At 47.4% G+C, this 22,571-nt stretch overlaps 1 protein-coding gene across 2 annotated transcripts in view; it reads right to left on the reverse strand.

Moving 5' to 3' along the window:
• Positions 1–947: 947 nt before the first annotated feature.
• The window catches only part of SUFU (SUFU negative regulator of hedgehog signaling), a 91,117-nt gene continuing 69,493 nt past the window's right edge, over positions 948–22,571 (reverse strand). For both annotated transcript variants that reach the window (XM_039553748.1, XM_039553749.1), the window contains exons 11-12: positions 10,479–10,547; positions 948–7,307 (exon numbers count right to left, since the gene is read on the reverse strand). In XM_039553748.1, the coding sequence (XP_039409682.1) occupies positions 7,218–7,307; positions 10,479–10,547 (159 nt within the window). In that variant the 3' untranslated portion in view covers positions 948–7,217. The remainder of the gene's footprint in view (positions 7,308–10,478; positions 10,548–22,571) is intronic.

A 22,571-nucleotide genomic window follows, 5' to 3' on the forward strand; every position in this document is an offset into this window, starting at 1 on the left:
CACTGCTTTGCATTGGGGCTGGGACAGTTTGTGTCTGGATGCAGCTGTGGGACAGGTTCTTAGGGAAAGGATGGTTTTCACTCCAAACTTCAAAGGAAAAGAAATCCTCACAGAAACCCTTTCTGCCGATTGCTCCCTTTTTGATGCAGGGCGGGCTGAGATAACACCTGCAAAGAGCAAGAGCAAAACCTGCCTAAAGCTGGATTTTGGCTCTCTATCCATCCTTTCCTTTCCCTGTCATCCTTCCTCTGAGCACTGTGATCTCCCTTCCCCCTCTGCCCAGATATTCCACCCTTTCTCTCCGGCCTTAAAGGCATTTATTACTGAGAAGTGTAAAAAGATTACTGCAAAATCGTTCTGCGTTACTGGGAAATCATTGCAACATTAGCTCAGTAATATTTTTTCGTAAGTGTTTGCTGTGTCTCTTCTCCGACATATTCGGTCTCTGTGCACACATCCACACCCCCACAAATCCCACTGAAGCCAGGAGGCACTTGGCAGAGCACAGGAACACGGACCTGACCTGACACTCACCCCAGCTCCCTCCTTCCGCTGCCGGTGGATGAGGATGCCATCCCTTGGCCAACTGGCTGCATCCTTCGACCCACGTGCAAGCACTCCCCATTCCAGCTTGTGCAAATAGCATGGAAAACCCTGGCTGTTAGGGCACTCGGGCTGCCTTGACTCAAGGGGTTTTACCAGCAGATGTTCATGGAAGATGCTGAACCTGGCAGGTCCTGGGACCAGTCCCTTTGCTGATATTTTTGGGGAAAAAAGATCCCTTTCCCTCCCACACTTGTACTTCAGAGGTCTGGGCAAGAGACTCTGTTTCCCTTGGAGCAGGGCAAGAAGGTGTCAGTGAGGAGAAGGAGCTGCCAAAGGAGTCGCAGAGCCGAGCAGGAGACAGTCGGTTCCACCGTGTTGCCCGCAGAGAAGGACACTGACCATTCTGCAAATACCTTTAATGCACTTAGAATACACGGGAGGAAAAAAAAAGTTTAGTGATTCACAAAAATATTACAAAAAGTCATGTGCAGGCGAAACACACCCAGCACTGCAATAACAATGTAAGAATTTACATTAGAAACTAATATAAAATATTTAAAAACCTCTGCTAGTTTAGCTTTCCATTTGTTTTTTGTCTTTTATAAAAAAAAGGAAGAGGGGAGAGGGAAGAAAGGCCATCTACAAGGTACGGGTACACCGGCCACAGAAACACAGGCTCCTTCCAGCCCCCTGTCAGGAGTGTCCTGGGGCTCTTCCATCCACATGACCCCTGCACCCACAGACCACACACACACACAGACACACACACACAGACACACAGACACACGGCTGAAGTACTGACAGGTTCACCTCTGGGCTGCAAGGACAGCCCCAGAGGTCAGGGTTCGCTGTGGTCCCAGTCACCCATGTGTCCCCTGCCCTGGGAACCTTGCCTTTGCTCCAGGATTTGCAGAAACCATTCAGCACACAAAACAAGTAGTGTCTCCAGCGAGAGGCAAAACCTCCATCCCTTTAAAGAAAGGGAAAAGTTGGTGTGTCCAGCTTGGGCTGGACAACAGAAGGGTTTTGAAAGACTAAGCTTGGGTTTGGAGCATGACCATGGCTAAACTCAGAGTACCAGGACTACAGGGCTGGATGGGTGCAAGGAGCATCCCAGTGTGTGGGGCCAGGGCATCACTACAAGCCCCTTGTGGGATGCTGCCTGCTTCCATGGGGCTGCAAATTCCCACTTTGGGGAAAGCCAAAAGCCCAGAGGCCCCCCTGCCTGTGATCAGTCCCTACCAGGACAACATGGCCACTCATACCCACCTCCCCTTCCTCAGCCCCTGTGGGTTTTGCATCCCACTTGCTTCTGCAGGAAGAACGGCACAGGAGCCTCATCACCAGCACCACAGAGCCCTTCTGCTCCCATCCTGCTCGGGGCATTGTCAACGTGCCGTGTTTATGTAGGACCCACCGCATACGGTGACAGCTCAGTCCCTCCCACCCTCGCCGCTCGTGCAGTGGAGAGTTTCCGGAGCCGCACTTTCGCTGCAGTTGGGCCCCAGGGAAAGGAACAAAGGAGCCATTTTCATCTCCAGCCTCGTTGGGAGTGGAGGGAGAGGGCAAGAGAAAAGACCAGTGTTTGCAAAACACGACAATCAGCAGGAAATTTTCCTCTGGCTTTTCGAGGTTGGGTTTTTTTCTCTCTCTCTTCATCTTTTTAAAGAGGGCAGGCACAGCATCAGGACAGTTTAAAAACAACAGGCCACATCTGCCATGTGCAGCCCTTCCTGGGCTGATATTCCTCTCCTGCTATTGGGGCTCCACGAGCCAAATGGTGAACGATGCCATGATCTTCCAGTGAGGGAAAGGGATGGGGCAGCCCCTTCACAGCAGACTAGAAATGACATTTGTGAACTGATGTGCCACTTATGATGATTTTATGGTCTGTCAGCAACTTTAGGGGAAACAGAATCATGGTAGAAATGAAGAGGTGGTGAAGCACGATACACGACAGGTTCACTGCCTGAGAGACAAGTCGATACGGGACCAGGTTTAAAACACATTTGCAACCTCAGGCCTATTCTCCATTTGAAATTTTGGACTCATGTCAAACACAAGGGTTGGGTTTTTCTAAAAGAGAAGAGAACAAGCAGATGCTGCACAACAGAAGAAAATGTTATAAAAATAGTAGGTTGAAAGAGAGCTTGTTAGGTTGAGAGCCCTAAATCCAGCTTTAAAACCTTAAGAGGTGAACCCCACAGGCAAATGTGGATTTTTAGATTGTTTTGGATACAGTCTGGCTGCTGTGCAGGCTGGCATTTATTGATAGGGACAGATGCACAGAAAGAAATTCTTGGTTGCGCGACAGCTCGTCTGCCCTTGCAGCTTCACTCACAGGAAAAATTAAGGCACAATGTGTTCTCTCAGGGGAGGGCAGTCACTTAGAGGACCAAGTCCCTGAGAGGTGGAAGGGCTCTCCTGGTGCTGGAGCCCCTCCTCACCTGGCTGCAACAGAGCAGGGGCTGAAGCCCATGACTTGATACAGTGGAGCCAGAAGGTGCAAGGCCATGGGCTAGGGGAAAATTGGACACATGGGTCTAAGGGTTTCCTCTGGCCTGAAGCTTTTCTCCCCACCTGACATGATGTTGCCTTGCCCTGGCCAGATACAAGCTGGAAAAGCAGGACATGGACTCTGGATGCCAACCTAAGAGGAGGGAAGAGACAAGCATTGCTTTCAAGTGTTTTGGATTTTTAAAAAATATTTCTATTGGTCCCAGATGAAAAACAACACAACCCTCACTTCTCCCAAGACCATTTGATGACCTGATAGTGTAATTTCAAAAGCCACCCAAGAGCAACTGAATATTTGAAGTGAAGAGCTTCAGAATATAATTTCAAATCACTGTTGGCAATTCCACATAGAGTAAAACCAATATATACCGTCCTCAAAGAATTAGACACAGCAGGCACCACCTTTCTAAGCCACTGAAAATACAGTCACAGCAGCTACAAGACTGACTGCTCTGCTCAGATCACACCCTACATACTTTAATACTGAAATTATACATTCCTTGTCCTGTTTTTAATCAGAAATTGAGAAAGAGAGAGTAGCCCTGGCTTTTAGGACTTCTCCTGTTTCAGAATTGCTGTCACATGTTGGATTTTCAAGGCTGTTCATCTTTCCAAATATCCAAATTGACCTGCATTGCCAGATTTCTTCAGGAGGGAGAAAGCCTGTACTCACTGCCTCTAAACTGCTTTCATTTCCATCCAGGTCACTGTCTTTGGCCAACACAAGCCTCACAGGGTTTGGTTCCATACAAACCTGCTTCAGGCCTTCTACACAATCTAGAAAAACATCAGCACCAGTGCACCTACCATCTCAGCAGGTTTGGGCTAGAAAAACACCATGGCATTTATTAACACTGATGCACTTCCCTCTTTCAAACTACTTGCTCACTAAAATACAAAGGTTTCTTTTCCATTTCTTTCACACACAGACATGTCCTCTTGCCCCAAGAAGAAAATAACCAAACTTCACATCTCATTTACTTGCCAATGAGTAAGCCTTTGGCACGGTTGCAAACTTGATGTGAATCATGAGGGGATGTCCTGTGGGTGCACAGCTCTTCACGATACTGAGTAACTGCAACTTTCTTACTCCTAGATAACTTGCTGAGAGGCAGCGACACAACCAGGGAGCTTAAGGGCTGACTTCCACCAGCTTCTCGTAGTTGCTCTAACAATAAGATACAGAATTCTATTTTAGCAATTATTTGTCTAATATTTCCCCCCTTACCTAAATAGGAAGATTTCACTTCCTTCCCTTCAAGCCTTCCCCCCTCAATTGTTATGTGGCTACCAGCAAAGATCTGTGAGAAAGTGTCTCAGAAATAGAGATTTCTGGCATGCCACCTGTTCATAACTCAAATACACAGAACTATATATAAATACATGACATGGAACAAAAATACACACACACACAAGGATACTGGGTGGATTATCACATGCATTCAGTGTGCTCCCTCTGAAGTCAATGGAAACCCAGCCCAGAGCATCTGATGAGAGTAAATACGGTGAGGAAAACACTTGCATGAGAAAGGCAGAACTGGAGCACAAGCCAGCTTGGAGGAGGTGCTTTCCCTGCATACAGCACCACATCCCTGCCGTGACGGCTTGAAGAGTTCACAGGGCAGGAGGTCCCAAGCTTTCCAGATGTGTGTCAGAGCCCAGAGAGGGTCTGATGGACTTCTCTCTGCCCTGTGCTGATCTCTGCAGGAACAGCAACAATTGACCTTCCAAATGTCCCTTCTCCACAAAGATGTGGATTTTAAGCTCCTTTTAATGAGAGCTAGCATCTGGAAACGAGGAAGAGCAGCCAGCACCGTGGCAACAGGCCAGCTCTGCTGCGGCACCCCCAGCAAGCTCGTACAAGAGCATCCATGGGCTACTGTTGGATGGCTTTGGGACAAAATTGTAGTTGCTGCCCTTGCCTTTCCCCCACCTCCACAATCATCTGTTTGCCCATTATCTTGAGGTGGGACACTTGGGCACGTTGTTTTTGAAGCTGGACTGGTAGGTTTTCATGCCGCTTTCTCACCCACGCTATCCCCTGCACATACATCTACAATGCAGAAGGGATGCTTAGCGCTAACCAGGACAATGAAAACTGGCCAAGAGATCCCATGGATGAATGCAGCCTGCCACAGCACAGAAATCACTCTGGCTGGCACATGCAGATATCTGAAAGTTTGTTCTTTCACAGCAGGATTTTAAGATGATCCTCTGAGTTCAGACAAAATGACAAACTCATTTACATGTAAATTGCTTTCATAGCTTTGCAGAAAGGAAGGTTCTGCAGAGCAGTGTTGGACCCTGCATTTGGCCTGCCTTAAATTATAATATAAAAACAATTATAATAATACAAATACTACTTTGTACACAAAGCACGCCCTCCCCTGCAAACCCTGGCATGCTTCGGTAGGTCCTACAGCCCTCTAGTCAACAGTCACCCTCTCTGCACAGAGAGACATTGAGTGACTCGCCTGAGGCCACAGAGGAATTCTGTAGCAAGTCCAAGGAAAGCTTTGTGGCTCCTAGCTCTGCTTCTTGACCAACATTAACTGGCCTCAAATATATGCAGAAAACATCAAAGCTGACTGTGCTGGGAAGAAATTAAATCAGAAAACAAACACAAAACCAACCCTGGGGTACTGTGAGGCATCCTGGACTTTGCTGTTTGATATGGGGAGTTAAGTGTTAAAAGCTTTTGTTATACTTGTATTAGGATCACACAGCAACTGCGCATAAACCACCAAGTTATCTTGTAGGCAGAAAGGGGTGGAAGGAAAGCTGCACCTCCCCTGACAAGGAGTGAAGAGTTGTCACCAAAAGACAATGGGCAGAGGAAGGCTGGGGAATATGCATCAGAAACAACCTGCAGCAGCAGCAGGGGGTAAAGCCTGCGGTGGTTTGCTGCAGCGTATCCACAGGGCCAGCAGCTGATGCAGAGACACAACCTGGCACTGCAGAGACCGGCTCCTCTGCACATGTTTTGCTCCAAGGAGGAAGCCACAGGGATCTAGAGAGAGTGTCTTTGCACACTGGTTTTGATGCTTTACAGTTCAAACCTATCTGAAAAAAGGAAGGTCAGCAATAAGAGCCACCACAGCAAAGCTAGAGGGGAAAAGGGAGCTGCACTAGGGCACAACCCTGCTGGAACAGGGAGAATAGTTGGCTTCATTGAGGCTGAGTCTCCTCTCTGTTATGCCAGGGCAGCAGAGATCTCCACTTCATAAGCTTTCAAGCAGCCCCCTATCCTGCAGAGCTGCTGAAGTTGTCCCTGTGAACAAATGATCCTTTCTAGCTTCTCAAACTCTGTACAATAGCAAGGAAAAAATACTTGACAGTATCTCTTTAAAGATAAACACACTGTAAACAGGAGATCTCCCCCGCCCCGGTAGCTTTCTTCCTCCTGCTTGTGCAAAACCAGAGGTTGTGACCTTCCCTGGGGTTCAGGCACAAGGACAGGATGCACGAGAATAAAGTTGCCTCTGTTTGCAGCGATACCATAGCTAATAGCACCAAGACCAACACTTAAAAAACATGCCTAATTTGAGGGCAGGGAGGATCTGGATTTGTTTTTCTTGACTGAACTAGAAAGTTCATCCTTAAATCTGTTCAGCTTCAAGCATGTGAGCTTTTGGCCTCCTTTAAACAGGGGAAATACCATTCCGTTTCTGAAAAGAGAAAAAAAAATAGCACATGGAAGAACAGTTCTGCAGTCAGTAAAAGTTTGGCTAACAAAAGGACTCCAGAGTCACGTAAAGAACATTTAATCCATGGATTATAGGCTCGCACCTGGCAGAAATGTATGTGTAAATACAGGCGTGCAGAGTGTCTACACCCTGGGCTAAGGCAGAGGGGAGTTCTGCAGCTAGGAGAGAGAAAGGATTCTTACTACTAATTTTCATAGTTAAATATTTCTCACTCACACTCACACATACGCAGGCTGTTCCCAGAGAGTTCAGCCTTGGGAGGGATAAAGGAAAGGGCTCAGTTCAGTCTGGGCTGGTGCTGAGTAGCTCCTCTTCTGTTTGCAGTGGTTGTGCAGCAAACTCTTTTTATTTGCAGGCAGAGTTTTTACTGCATTAATTATCCTGTGAGTCACTGGGTAATGGACAGTAACTTGGCTCTCCCAGTTGTTAGAAGAGTGTAATTCAGCTCTAATGCAGTGGGTTGTCGAACACGGCATCTGGCAAGATGGAAACTTTCAGTTTCTTTTCAGGCCAGCTGTACTCCTTTGGAAGTTTAAACTGTAAGACAGTAAAGAGAACCAGTTAATGTGTATCACTGCAATCTGCACAGAAAAAACAAAATTGTTGCAAAGGCAGGCAGCCCCATGTTATTATTATTTTTTAAAACAAGAGGCCACTAAGAAAACATTTCCCCATCAGTATGTTTTGGACAGCAGTGGACATTAGATAATGTGGCCTGTCTCAGCTGCCAAAGGAAAGTTCTGAGCTTTCAGCCCAAGCGCTGTTTATTTCATCAGATGAATTTTGGAGGGTTTCTGCCCCCATCACCATTTCCCCTTCCCAACCTCTGTGAAGATCTGCAGAAGTGTCTTCCCTCCTATCTAACCATGTCCCTCTCCTTTCACCCAGCCCAGCCCCCAGAGCCCACATTTGCTTTAAAGGGAGACTTAGGGCAGGTCTGAAACCCCTCCTCATTCAGGGTGGAATGTAGGTGAGCCATCACAGCTCTGCTGGATGCCAGGCAAACTGTGCTGCCCTGGCTGGGGAGAGCCAATGTGCCTGCACAGCATTCCTGCTCCAGTCCTTCCCATCTCTGGCACAAAGGCCTCGCAGAGCTCTACAACGCCTTGTGCTCACACAGGCACTCACCTGCTCAGGCTGTTTTGCAAACACTGGTTGAAGCACACAGAAGGGAGACTTTTTGCCCCAGTCTGGTTTACACAGCACTGTCTGGGGCCAATGTTTCCCAAACAAGGCAAGTCCACTGGTCCCATCCTGATGCCACTCCTTAGGCTAGGAAGTCACCCCAACATCAACCCAAACACAACCATGCAGGGACAGAGCTCCAAGGAGCCTTACCACCAGCCCTTCTCACAACCACATGGCCAGTGACCAAGCATTGACAAAGGTCTCTCAAACACAGCTCTGGGGTGGGGGTGGAAGGTGTGGGGTGGAATCTCTTAGGCTACAAATATGCCCCATCCACAGCTGAATGGCAACCAGTTCTGCATAGGCATTTCATGCAATCCCAGTGCTCAGCCTGAGGACCCAAACCCCATGGGGGATAGCTCTGGAAGCCTGTTTGCAGGATCATTTTGTTTTCAAAACTATTCTGCACCTGGTGTTGCACTGCCTCGCCCTACAATACTCCCTGACACCCTGATGGGACTCCCAGGGAGGAATCTCACAGGGACCCAACACCACCAGTGACAATCTGCCCTGGAGGTGGCTAATTCAGAGTGATTATGGGTGCAGTGGTCCTCTCCTAGGAGAGTCCTCAGACTGAGGCCAGCAGTACCAGAGGCTTCCCAGGGGGTGTTTGAATGAGAGAGCTGGCACAAGGGGACAGCAACTTGCAAATCATCAGTCTTTATCAAATTACTTGGTCTTCTTCCCATAAGCACCCTGTTTCTGATGGACACTAAGACAGGCTCAGTGTGAGGTTCCTGCTAAAGGAGATCCCCTCCAGCTGTCTGCTCCACAGCAAGATTGTCTCTAACATGAATTTGCTCCTGACCTTGCTCCATTTGCAGCTGCCCATGAGGGTAACCTGCAGTTGGTATCCATTGACCTAAATATGCTGGGCTGGTGGTTCATGGTCTGACCCATGATCTGGGGACACAGTAGGAGGATTCTTCAGGATAGAGGCTACCCCAAATGCTTGTTCATTATCCTCTAGGAAACAAACAGCTCAAGTCCCATTTATGGTTTTCATAAACTCAAACCCAGGGTATAGCTTGCACTGTGTAATCTACTGGCCCTGCACTGCCCAGGGAATTCTGAGTTCGCTGTCTAGGACATGTGAAAAACATGCTAAAGATACTCAGACAGATTATTTCACTTAATTTCACTTAACACAGGTGGCTCTTTATGCAGCAAAGGAAAGACTCCTCACAGCACTTCGTTCTACCACATGAACATCATCAACAACAGTCAGGGCTGCTGGGGAATGCTTTCAGTTGGCCCAACCCGGGATCCTGCAAATTACAAATCCTTGGAGGAATCTGGATGCTGAAAGATCACATTTCATCTCAAGTATTTTCCTTTTTATAAACAGCAGTGGTTCCAAAGCAATCCTCTTGGAGAAGTCATCTTTTGCATTTGTTTATTTTTCACTTTTTAATTCAGCAAAGTCACAGTGAGTCGGAACCGAACACCCGGTTGCTGTGCCAGGAGCTGCCATGCTCTTTGCCTCAGTGGACAGCGAAGGAACATGAGCCGTCCAAAGCCTTCACTAAATGGCCTTCAAACCAAAGTGCTCCGGGCTTCCATGTCACTAGCAAAAATGAGCTTTGGATTAGGTTTAACTGGATAAAAGCTGGCCTGAAAGTCACTGCACAGCCAGCAGCGTGCTCCCCTCACTCACACAGTGAAGAACACCCTGGCATTAAGTCAACTCTGGATTAAACAATTAGAGCCCTGAGATTTTCCTGGGGGGAGGGGAGCAGAGCAAGGGATGGGAGGGCTGCTCTACAAGCCAAGGAAAGTTTCTTTAGAGTCTGCAGGGAGCTGTAAAAAATGGGATTAAAAATATTACATGTCATTTCTGCCACTGCTCTTTGAAGTCGAGCAGAATATTTATATGGCATGCATGGGAGACGGGGTGTTAAATGTTCCCCAGGAAGAGATCACATGGCAGTGGGAAGTTTAGTACCAGCTTTATAAAGCTCCCCTGGCTGTTGCTGTAATGCTTCCAGACTGGTGATGGTTCTTTGCACACTGTGCAGGGCCAGCAGGTGAAGGCTAAGTAGCAGATGTGAAACAGCCCTGCCTGCTTACCAAACCCAAAAAAGGAGGCCCATACAACAGATTGTTCAAAAGTAAATGTGCTGCCACCACTTTCAGCCTTTCTGAAAGAAGAGAAGGTGATGTGCTAGGAGCTGCTGGCAAGGACATTATCTATGCATGGCATGGAGGAAATCCTGCCACCTGGCCCAGGGGCCGCACTGCTTTGATTCAGGGTGCTCAGACACCATGCTGGGACAGATGCTGATGGAAATGAAAACGCAGAGTCTCCCTTAATACCCATCCCTGTCTTGTATTTCTTGCAATCCCTTCTCTCAGTGCCTCAGTAGTTCACAGCAGATGTGAAGGCTTAGCATGGCCTCAAGTCTATGGATGGGGCAGGGCTGCAGCCTGCAGGCTGAGGGGAGGATCAAAGGCAAGCTGCAGGATGGGCTGAGCTCTCTGGGACAGTACATGGAAGATACAGGAATGTTGCAGCCTTACTTCCTCTGGAGAATTCAGATCCTCTAAATCTTCCAGCATTCTCTCTACGAACTCTTCAGTCAATAGGATCTGCAAAGGAAATACAGTAATTTATGCCTTTACACTCTTAGTTTTAGCTAATTGCAAGGAACAGCATGACTTCTACAGAGAGCAGACTGTACCAACTCACTCCTCCTATGTCCTTCTTTCCCACAATACAAAGGCTTAAGGGCAAGAAGCTCCTAACTTTGTCTTCCACCCCAACCACTGAAAAAAAGTTGAAATTATACAGCAATCTTTTTTGACCCTCAATTATCTTCCTCAGTCTAAAATTAGAGGCTCAGATTTAGACAGAAAGAGTGGGGAAGGAGGAAAAAGGGTCAAGATAACAACTGTTGTAGAGACAGGAGGAGACGGCCACTTTTCATCTGATCCATTGAAGTTAAGCTCACAGTTTAATCAGGAAATAGCAGCATAGGAAGAGCCAGAGACCCATACAGAACTGGTGCTCTGGGCATGGGGAAGGGCCTGACCCCAGTACAGCACATTGTTCATGTGAACCAGATGCTGGGTATGGGAAGTGCTCCCAGAAGTGCCCATGTGAGGCCCATCCTGTGTGCCTGTGCTGGGAAAGCTTTGGCCCATCTCAAAGCCAGGCTGGCAAGCATGAAGCAGTCCAAAACAGCTGCTGTCAAGTCAAAAGTCCCAGATGAGCACCACGACCCCAACTCCATGTAGTCCCCTAAGTCACAGAAACCAGAGACATCACAGGAGAAATCAGCCCCGGGAATTCAAGCAGAGGAACTCCCACCCTCTTTAAAAAAATACGTGATAGGCAAAAGCAAACACATCCTGCCCTCTTCACAACAGCCGTAAAGGCCAGAGCTCCAGGCAGGACAGCTGGCTTGGCACAGGAGCAGAGACGGCAGTGCAGGACCAGGCAAACATCCCCACGCAGTGAGGGGGCCTTGGAGCAGCATTCCTGGGAGTTAGGTTGCAGCAGCATCCAGTGGATTATTATTCCCATTTTAGCCTACAGGTTTGTTTCTTTCCCCCTGCTCCTCCTTTCCTTCCTCTGGTCCACCCTTTCCTCCTCTCTGGCATTACTTTCCATCCAGAAGAGCCCACTATTCACATGCCCCCTTTCTCACTCTCTCTTTCCCTGTTATTCCCAGCCATGAGCTCTGTGCTTCAAAGAAGGGACTGTTCTAGCACCAAACACTGGTGGAGCTAAGTGGCCAATTGCACTGCTCTCCACCTCACATCTGGAAGAGGGGCAGCCAGGCTGTCCCACTGCTCTGCAGGAAGCCAACCTCCTGTGCTCACTGGCTTCTTAGGGCCAGTAACACCAGTGGAGAGCGAGTGACTGCCAGGATGCCATGGGCAAGTGGAAGCCTCTGGGCTCCATTTTGGCAACACATAAGCAGGACTGTTGGACAGAAAGAGAAAGGGAAGACCCTGGTTTCCCTTTCTTCTTTTGTTGGGCAAGAGAGGAGATCAAAAAACCACCAAATCTAAATCCAAGGTGTCTGCAGTCTTCTCCCCTCAATATTGCCATGCTGCTGCCACTACACACAGATTTCCTGGGGGATGAGGGAACCACAAACTCCCCTCTCCACTACATTCACCTCTTCACTTAGCTTCAACCTGCAGCAGGCTCCAGGCCAGGGCTTATGACCAAGCTGCTCAGCATGAATGCAGGCACCTTTATCAGGCCTTTCTGATCATACCTCGAGCCTGAAAAAACTCTGCTTCAGCTTGGAGCCAGGAGCTTGCTGCTTTGGACAGGACTCTGCAACCTGGCACCAATCTGCAGACTGGCAAGCTGAGGAACATTGCACTGAAACACGCAGTGCCAACGCAAACTGCTGCAGTCTCCTTGCAGGGGCTTGCAACTCTTGTGCCTGTTGAACTGGAGACACTCATTTGTTGGCTGTTTGCAGGAGGAGGGAGAAGTCTGTCCCTGTTGGAGGCAGGAGGGCAACCTGATCGCTCAGCTCAGGAGGAAGGGCTGGGTGGGGAGCTGGGGCTCTGCACCGAGCGGATCGCTTTCTGCGGAGGTGCAGTCTGCAGTGGGGTGAGGGAATGAAAACAATTTGGCAGACATCAAAATCTACAGAACAGCCGGAAAAAAGGAGGAGGAATTGGTATTCACAGCAATCGGGCCAGGAGGAAATGAATATTCAGCCATCCACGGATGAGCAAAAATGCCAGAGGTTGGGATGGGTGACAGAGCAGGAATGAGGAGCTGCAGCTTTGGCAGGGATACTAGAAGACAAGCGCAGCAGGAAGACCCCTGGGCGCTCCCAAGGTGCCACAGGCAGGAGAGAAATGGGAGCCATGTGTGCAAGGCAGCCAGCTGCTCTGAGGCTGTAGGAAAACAAGACAGGGTATGCAGGGGTAAACAGAAAAGGGTAGAGAGAATGAAGGAGGGGACAGGTCAGGTCTTGGCTAGGGACGAAGCTACGTGGAGCACTGTGCCTAGCACTGAAACTGGGGTGCAATGCCTTAAGATGGCTGAGCCCGTCTACAGCTCACTGCCCTCTCTCAGTGAATTTTGGTAATCCAGCCAAAAAAAAGCACAAATTCCACTGAGGTACTGAGCTGAACTGGCTCCCTGAAAGGTCTGACAAGTGGAGTGAGACAGGAGACCACAGCTCAGCTCAGCTGCATTTGGGAGCTCAAAGCAATGGCAGCCTGCTCTGTGCAGCACATGAGGAAAGATCGCAGTACCTTCTGCAAGCCTTGCATGGACAGTTAACTTTGGTGGAGGGCAGGCGTCACAGGCTGCAATGACAAACTGCTGCAGTGACATTCACACGCACAGTGTGTGTCTCAGAGCCCGTCCTTAACAGTCCAAGTCAGAAAAAACCCCACCCCAAATTCTACTACCCCACACTGCTGGGGAGACCTGCCTTCCTTCCTGGAGAAGAAGGGAGACTCCAAAGTGCAGGTGTAACCAAATGTACAAGCAGTCACGTCCCTCAACACAGGAAACTGGCACTCTTGGGACTCTCCTGAGCATGCAGGGGGAAGGCATGTGCCAGCAGGACACCAACTGCTTAAGAGGGCTTGGAAGCAAGAAGTATTGTCATCCTGGATTCGCGTCTAGACAAGATTTCTGCTGTTAGGAGTAGCCCAATCAAAACGGCCCAAGAGCACCAACACCTGTGCTCATACATAGATCAGACTGCCATCCACACCTGCAACTGGCAAAACCACCTTCGTGCTGGGGAGTGAATCTTACAGAGAAGGCTGAGAATAAATCCAATCCTATCTCAGCGCCCCTCACTCACAAGAGTTCACATTTCCAGTTCTTGTAGCGTGTCTGCTCCTGCACAGTATGATACCCCATTACATTAACACACACACATTGTATGTGCACAGTATTAAAGGTGACATTCCCAGCAAATAAACATGACAGACTGCCATTGCTCTAGGCACCTAATTTAATTTCCTCTGGGATTTAAACCTTAGAAGCTCAAATTAAACAAATAGGCCTCACTCACTTTCTACTTCAGAACTGAATCTAGAGTTTTCCTCTGATGCTGTTGACTGATCTTATCAACAGGACACTGCACAGAGATCACAATGATGAAGCAGCTTATTCCCTTCCCAAAGGAAAACAGAGCCCCACTGTTGTGCTGCAGCCATGGGAAAAGCCAATGCAATCTGGAGGGCAAGCAAAACCATCCCATGTACACTGAACAAGCCTCTTCTCCCATGAAATCTCTCAGCTGGTGCTGAGGAAGCAAAGGAGCAGTCCCGAGCAGGTGTCCTGGGTGCCGCAGCAGCCCAGTGCTCGCAGCGCTGTGTTTTCACAGCCCTGTGCAAACACTCAGCCTGCCGAAGCTGGTCACAGGGTGCAGCTCAGCCTGTGCAATGGCTGTGCAGTATGAACAGTGAACGGCTCCACCAGCCAGCTGCAGGTATCTGAAACATCTCCTTGGGTGCTGCGCAGTCCTGCTTGCACCAGGATGTCCTGGACCTGACCTAGAGAGGCCTGGACACGTGCTAAACCATTGCCAGCAGATCTGGATTCCATTTGCTTTGTATTTTGTGGCACTGAGTCATGCTACAGATGGTTGGAAGATGACGACTAGCCAGAAGATAAGTCCCTGTTTTCTATCACAGGTACCTACCGCACAACTGAGGTCTGAAGTTTGGGTTCTCACTACTTCACTAACAGCTGCCAGTGTCCAGACATGTTACAGAACACCAGGCTAGGCTGTCTCATTCAGGTGGATGTGCTCAGGAAACACATGCTGTCTCCCTCTCGTGGCAAGTCTCACCTGAGCTTGCTGAAATCTACTTCGTATCCACAGGGCTCACCTGTGGGTCACCTGAAGCAGTCTGTGTTGAAGCTTTCTGTGTTGAAGCTTTCATATCCACAGCTGGCTGAGAAATCTGTATCATGACTTGTTACAGGTACACAGCTGCAGGCATATGAAAACGGATGAAATCTAGAAGGGTACACAAGATCATGGGGCTCCAGATGAGTTCGGCTGACTTTGAAAGCAACTGGTGCTTAGTAAAACATTAAAGAGTTTATAGTCAGCTTATGGGTACCACCTCATAGTTAACACCCCCTCTCTCACTACAGGGTTCAACACTGCCATAAGGGATTGAAGTTCTCAGCTCAGAAAAGGCTGCTGGGGACAGAGGTCACACCAATGTTTAATGCCTGGCACAGCTGGCAAGATTTTGATCAAGGAAGACTCTCAGAAGCTGAGCTAGGAATCAAGCTGCAGCTCTGCCCAACTTAAAGAAACATGCTTTGCCCAGGGTAAGACAAAAGCAAATGGCCCAGCTACACCGAAGCAGAGGCTTTCACTAATAATACTCAATTTTCTTGCCTACCTAGGAAAAAAACAAACAATCACACACTTTGCCCTAGTGCTCTGTTTGCATTGAACACTGCAAGTTGTTTTTCTAGCAGGTTTGTCAAAGAAAGGAAACCATGTTTTATTAGTTCTGGACTTAGTACAGAGCTGGCCTGTATGTCCAGCCAGAGAAGGTGAGGACACATTGCAGTAAACCCCTATGAAAACCATAAACCCTTCTAAGAAACTGTTCATCCATTGGGTGCTATGCCTGGAACAGGTGGAACAGTTGTATCCTAAGTCAAATCATCTGTTACATCTGCAAATATCCAGCAACTTTTAGGAGTCCTTTGCCCTGAAAATATTTCAGCTTAATTCTTGCTGGCAGCACAGCAAAAAGTTAAGTTGAAGTGTGTCAGCCTTTCCCACTGAAATTTCCACCAATAACAATCCCCTGATGAACCATGTGTTGTGCCACAGGCACTCCCCAGCCCACCTCTCCGCTCTCTCCTTGACCTGGCCTTCTTTGCACTGCTTTGCTCACACTGCAAGTGGTTCGGGACAGAGGCCTTGTCACATCATTGTTCTACACTGGGCCAGCCCTGACACTGTCTGAAAAGGCCATCTTGCTGCCTGAATCCATCACAGCTCCCACTACAGCCTCAAAGGTGTCAGTATTGCAACAAACACCTCTGATGGGAAATTCCACTGCTGCTCTTCCAGGAGATTCACAACGCCCCTTGTAAAGGAGAAACATCCACTCACAGATGCCTCAGGGACCTTATTGCTTCACACCATGATGTTACAATCCCAGAAGAGGAAGTATAGGATGACACTGAAAGATTTTGACCTTGTGGGATCTTTTCATGACATTCCCAGTCACAAGGCTGATCCCGAGGACCTGAGCTCCTTAGAGCCCAGACTGATGAGATCCATCGTGCAGACAAGGCTTCTTTGATTCAATACATAAAATTTGGCTCAGCTGGGGAAAGGGCTGACAAGGAAGCCAAGACAACAGGCAAATCCAATACTTTCAGAGAGAAAAAGCAAAGGAAGAACAGGCATTTCAAGGAATGCACTAAGTGGGTGGAAGACAACCTACATGAAGTAGCCAAAATGTAGTTTGAATGGCAAGGGAGGGGCATTAGGTGGCAGGATAGACAGTCAGTCAGATTAAGAAGGATGAAAGAACCTGACTCATCCAAACTAGCCTGGACAAAGTACTAGAGAACATGCTGCAGGAGAGTTGACATCGGGAGGATCATCATGTTCTAACGGTGCATTTCTAGCCTAGACTAAATGTCTCCCAGTGTCTCATTCAGCTGTGAGGTAGAAGAACACAAAGGGATAATGCAGTAAGATTTTAGGGGATGTTTGGAGAACACGATAAACTTACTGGACAACTGTTAGCTTAGATTTCTAAGATCTGCTCAAGAATTTGGGGGAAGTCACTCAAAAGATTCTGAAAAAAAATTTCATGAGTAGACACATAAAATTGCTTTGGAGAAGAGCAGGCTGTAGTTGTACACAACTCAAAGCAGCTTGTGGGTGTTGTCCTTAAACTCACCATGCTAAGAATGACACATCTATTCAAGTGTGGGGAGACCAAAAATCAATCCTATGTCTTCAAGAGAGGATGACTATGGACTATGGGACACAACCCATAGCTACCACTTACAAGTGAGCATCTTGAGCATCAGAGTAGCTCTTTGAAATGTTGCTTTTAACCTCTGTTGCTGCCATTATGCCAATGTGCATAAATGATTTAACGTGTGGTCTAGCAGAGAGAAGAACCAGATGTGCTCATTTCCAGGGGAATGTCCTGATTCTACCGGAACAAAGTCATTCTCTTGTGCACTCTGTCTCTGTGACTAATTCAGTGTTTTATATGATGTGGAACAACTCCAATTGGATGAACTGAGGAAGAACCAAAATACCCTATAGTTGTGGTGCCCATAAAGCAAAAAAGTAGAAATAGGGGTTCAAATTAAAGGAAAGAAATAAAATATGAGTTTCTCATATCCTAGGTGAGTATTATATCCCTCAAGTATTGATTAGAGAAGGCAAACTTCTAACAACTCCAGACCTATTCTGCAAAACTAGATTTTTTTCCCTGTTTTTATTGAAGAAAATTTTCTTATTTCTGGTTTCATTCAACATAAAAGGATTTTATTTCAGCTTTTGGTCTCTTTAAGGCTTTTGTTTCAGCAAGAAGAACTGAAAATATTTAAAGATTGGGCTCAGTCTGATCTTCTTTCCCAGATTTTTCACTTAGGTTGCCAAACCAAAAGAATGGATCATCCCCCATGACCCTGCTCACAGTAATCCCCCCTCTGCTGTGACTGCCAGCATAGATAGCACATGTTGATAGCTCCTGCATGCTGGATGCTTCCCACGGCTTCCATGTACCTATCCTGCCTACAGGCACATTTAACATTTTCTATGAGAGGTTTGACCTTGCTGTCCTAAGCCTCAACTTATTTTTCCATGCTGGATGCCTTGTTTTTCATTTTTTTCTAAAGGTTTTTAGGGAAAAAGGAATCGAGAGAGGTATTTTGGAAAGAGTGTATTTTGACAGTACTAGCGAATTCATATGATAATTTTGTTGGCACAAGAACTATCCCTTATGAGGAGGGTGATGAAGATTAGCAAAGAAGTGCTCTGGAGGACAAGGAAAAGTCTTTCTCCTGATGATAAAAATGCTCTGCTAAGTCAGAAGTCTCTGAAGGTACTGTTTGCCCATAGCCTTTATGAGAAATGAAGAGCCCTTCTTCATTGAACATGTGCCCAAGGCAGTTCTGCCCCAAACACAGGGCAGAGGTAGAAAAGGAGTGATTTTTCCTCTGATCATTCCTCTGAGAGGTGAGGGATTGCTATGTCACCAGGCATATCAGGACTAATGGCAGGGAAACTCTCCAGCACTCTCAGTCTTTCTGCTGGAAGTCAGACCATGTGGAGGAGGAGGAGAAGGATTTTTCCAACTTGAATGAAGGAGAGGAGAGGAAAGCAGAGACAGGCCAGGATGAGGGGAAGACGGAGACACAGAAAAACAGGATGAAGGGCAGATCAGATGCCAAAACTGGGGACAACAAAGGGCAAGGAGACTGGAGAACTCAATTTCCACAGCCTTAACATCCACATGCTGTCAGATGGACATTGGGAACCTACTGGGATGGGAGGCGAGCAAAAAGGGCCCCCCAGCAGTGCCTGGTGCCAGAGGATAACACTCCAGCACTGCTGTAAGCTCTTCAGCTCACACAGAGACACCCACCTTGTGCTGACAATCAGGGGGTGCCAAGTGCCAATGATCCATAGTGTTCACCTGCCTAACAGGATTAGTCCCAAACCCAAGTAAATTACTTGGAAAAAATACCCTCTGCACTCAGAGACCAGTGACACTGTCATACAAACTTTGGAAATTGCTGCACAGACTATGCCATTTGGCCCCAGCACGTGTCTGCCTCATGAAACAAATCTGTAATCACAGGATCACCTGCAGTTTTTCTCCAGCAAGACCTCTGCCCTGCTCAGTCCTCAGGATGGTTCTGCTCACGGAATGCAGCATTAGTCATCATTTCTTTTCATTATCATTCAACTTGCTTCCCCGTTCTCTCCTCCTTTCTTTCCCTTTATTTAGTATGCTCCATCCAACTACTGCCAGCAAGGATAACACTGGAAGTACCCAATCTTACTGTCCACCACTCTCTCAGCCTCACATTTCTGCGAGGCAGGGAAGTGCTCCCCTCCATGCAGATGGGGGATGGAGGCTCAAGGAAGCAGAGATTTAATATTTTAATATATTAAGTCACAGAGAAAATCTGCAAGAGCAGGAAGACAAACATGGGTCTTTGACCACGGCTTCCAGGCAGAACCCTTGTCCCAAAGAAATCCTTTCTCTCTCCTGACCTGCAATAACAAAATTTTAATCTCTTCTTGAAATTGTTTCTGGGGTTCATCTGTGGAGCTGGAATGCCTGGCAAGCACTGAATTCATTACATTCTTCACAGGATGACTGGAAGAAGGTTCTTCTAAACAGACATAGGAAAATGAGGGAAGAGAAAGTTGAATCTGAGTGTCTACTTCTTCTGAGTGCCCATCTCAAGACGCAGATCCCTGTTTTCCAGTCCACTTAGCCCTGTGGAGCAGAGGGGTATCCACAAGGGAATTCCTCCTGACCTCCTCCTGTCAATGGGAACACAGATCAGCCCTCAGGTCTTGAGCTGGGCATCCATAAAATGAGGAACACAAACTCACTTGCCAGGTGAGAACACTTTAGCTTAAGACTCTGGAATAGCACTGAGAAAGAAAAGAGTAGTAGAGGCAGGAACAGGACCCAATTCTCCAGGGCAACATTTAACAGGCTTCACTGTAAGACTATTGTGATTTTTCTGCAATTACCTGCCTCATTCGTTACACACTTTCCAATTTTAACAAATAAACAAAGTGGAAGTCCTATAGGCAACAGTCTACTTTACTCCACACTCCTCATTCATATCCCAAACACACTGCATCTCTGTGCAGTGAATGAGGCAGGCACACTCTGTTAAAAATATGTATGATTCTTCCATTAGATATTGCATTGAAATACACATGTGTAACAGGGGCAAGGCTAAAGTGCAGAGATATTTCTTACATTCTGTGTGCTAGATTTTACAGTTAATGAGGACTCTAACTATAGGTTTGTTTTTACTGCACTGTATTGGCTTGTATGTCAGAGTCTGCAGCAATATCTGATGCGTAACATGTACGTTGCACATGATCAAAGACTTGAGTGTCATCTTCTTGCCTAGAACAATGACTGCCTAAAGCAGCAGGAGCAGAAATTATCTAAAGGTAGAGTTAAACAAACCTCCTTCTCCCCTCTGGGGAGAGCAAGCAGTCCAGGTGAGCAAGGCAGGAGGGGAGAACAGCCTGCTTTGTGCTAGACGGGCAGAGAGCTCCACATAAAAGCAGAGGAGCTTTGCAGAAGCATGTCCTGACTCCCATCACTGGAGACTTAATGATGGTAATTCCCAAAGGATGATGCATGCTGACAGGCTTTGACATAAACTACCCCAGGATAATATTAATATGTATTAAAGGCTCAGGCAACTTTATTGGGACAGGCTTGATCAGTAACACATTTCAACAGAGCGCCTCTATCATCTGTCGGAACAAAAGTAAGGGAGGGAGAACACACGCACGACCTCACCTTGCTTTGGGAATGTTTTAGAGACAAACAAGGTCACTCTGTGATGAATTGCACACTTGGCACAGCTCAGACATTGGACCAAGAACCTTGGACACACCACCACAAATACGAATGTCACTGTGGGGCAGTTTATGTTGGAATCTGTCTGCATGATCAGCATTCTTAACCCTCCAACATGGGGCCAGACATCTCCTGCACAGTCTTTCCCTGGGCATGTGGAACATCTACCCCTTGGAAAGCGGTGGAGAGGTGCTTAGGAGGCAATGTGGGGGCTCTGCAGTCACAGCACTGGGGGAAGGGGGAGTGGAAGAAAGAACCGCAGAAGCCTTTGATCATGTGTAATGTTAATTCAAGTGTTACACATCAGAGACTTTGCCACAGTAACTAGCATATAAACAGGAGTCTAGTGTTAACAAGGAGGACTTCTTGAATAGGTTTGTACATTTCTGAGTTAAAGCAATTTCCCTATTCAACAATACATGACACAGTGGAAGGAGTTCAGAAATAAACCAGCCTAACATGCTTAGACCTTTAATAGAATTTAGCTTCTTAGAACTAATTAAATGTTACTTAAATTAAAAAAAAAAAAAATTCCAAGTACTTGGGAAAGGTGCCAATTTGACAGCTCTGGAGAATGAAATAATCTAATCATCCCCAGAGCATGGGCAGCAGCAGGACAGGCTTCCCCTACTAACATGCCTCAAACGTGACCTGGAAAGACTGTTGATAGAAATGGGGCGTACAATCTCTGTGGTCTAATGACTCCTTACTTTTTCTGCTGAGACTGCTAAAATGGTTCCCGCTGAGTACCAGCTGCAGTGGTGTTATGGACACCTGTCTGGTAGGAATGGTGCTGGGACCTGCCAAACTCCTGTCATCTGCTAACCCTCCACCGGAGCCCAGTGACTCTCAGCTCATTGCTCAGCCCGGGCAGCAGGGGCTAATAGACAGCAGCTCTCTGGCCTGTCCCACCTTGGACATGCTCCACTCCAGCCCTCAAGATGTAAACAGGAGGTACTGTGTTTAGTCTGCAGGTTTGGGCTCTCACTGCACCAAAGCCCAGGCTCAAGGGAAGTCAGTCTCTGGCTGCTGCAGAGTTGAGGCTGGGATTTTTCAGGCTCTTATTTCTATGCTAAGATAGGGAAAAAGTCTACAGGAGGAAAAGCCTGCCATGTCTCCTCTCCTCCACAGTTCCTCCTTCTACTTGTCTTTGCAACATGACCCTGCATTGCAGTAATGTGCTTCCAGCCACCAATTCTCCTTGGAGCTCCTTGCTGTGCCTGGGGTCCCAAGCGAGGAAGGAGGAAAATCCTCTCTGGGCCTTGCTGTGAAAGCTTAGCAGGGCTTGCCAACTCAGCCAGCCCAGGCTGCAATGGACTAAACCAAACACAGCTCTCCTCGGAAATTTTATGCACCACAACTTCTATTACTTCTGAAGCAAAGCCACATGAACCTCCCCCTCCCCTGCTCCCAACACCACAAGGGATGACTGAGCACAGATCAAGACTTCCATTGCATACTAAGCCAAGAGTCTCAGACACTCCCAGATGTATCTCACAACTGGGTGCTACTCCTGCTGTCCCATGCTGCTTTTAGCCTCCCTTCCTCCCCCCTTCAGTCTGTCCTCCTTTGTACTCAACACAGGACAGGGCAGGGGTAAGCAGCAGAGCTGGTCATGTCAGACAAGAAGATCCATTACACTGACCTTGTGTAGGAGAGAAGCAAGGGAACTTGCTTCTCCCTACCATCTGAGCCAGCAATTCTTCACCTTTCCATCCCACATACTCCAAAAATCTTACACATTTTTCAGCACCAAAGTAACAGGCATGAAAACAGCCAGGTTCATAAGGGTTAACATGTCTGAATGGTGACATAATTATTGCCATTCTTCACTGTTTAGAGGTTACTTGACTACTCCACACATCAATATATTTTGAGATGTGATGTAAATGCAAACAAACACTCGTGTTTGGAGTTAACACAGTCACAAGATCCTGTGTATCATGTGTTGGCAAGCACAGGAACCAACAGCAAATGACCCACCCTTAAACCTGACTCTTTGGTGTTAATCATTACAGGAGCATTGCACTTTCCAGTCAG

The sequence above is a fragment of the Corvus cornix genome, chromosome 6, assembly GCF_000738735.6.
Source record: "Corvus cornix cornix isolate S_Up_H32 chromosome 6, ASM73873v5, whole genome shotgun sequence".
In the NCBI taxonomy this organism is placed as follows: Eukaryota; Metazoa; Chordata; class Aves; order Passeriformes; family Corvidae; genus Corvus; species Corvus cornix.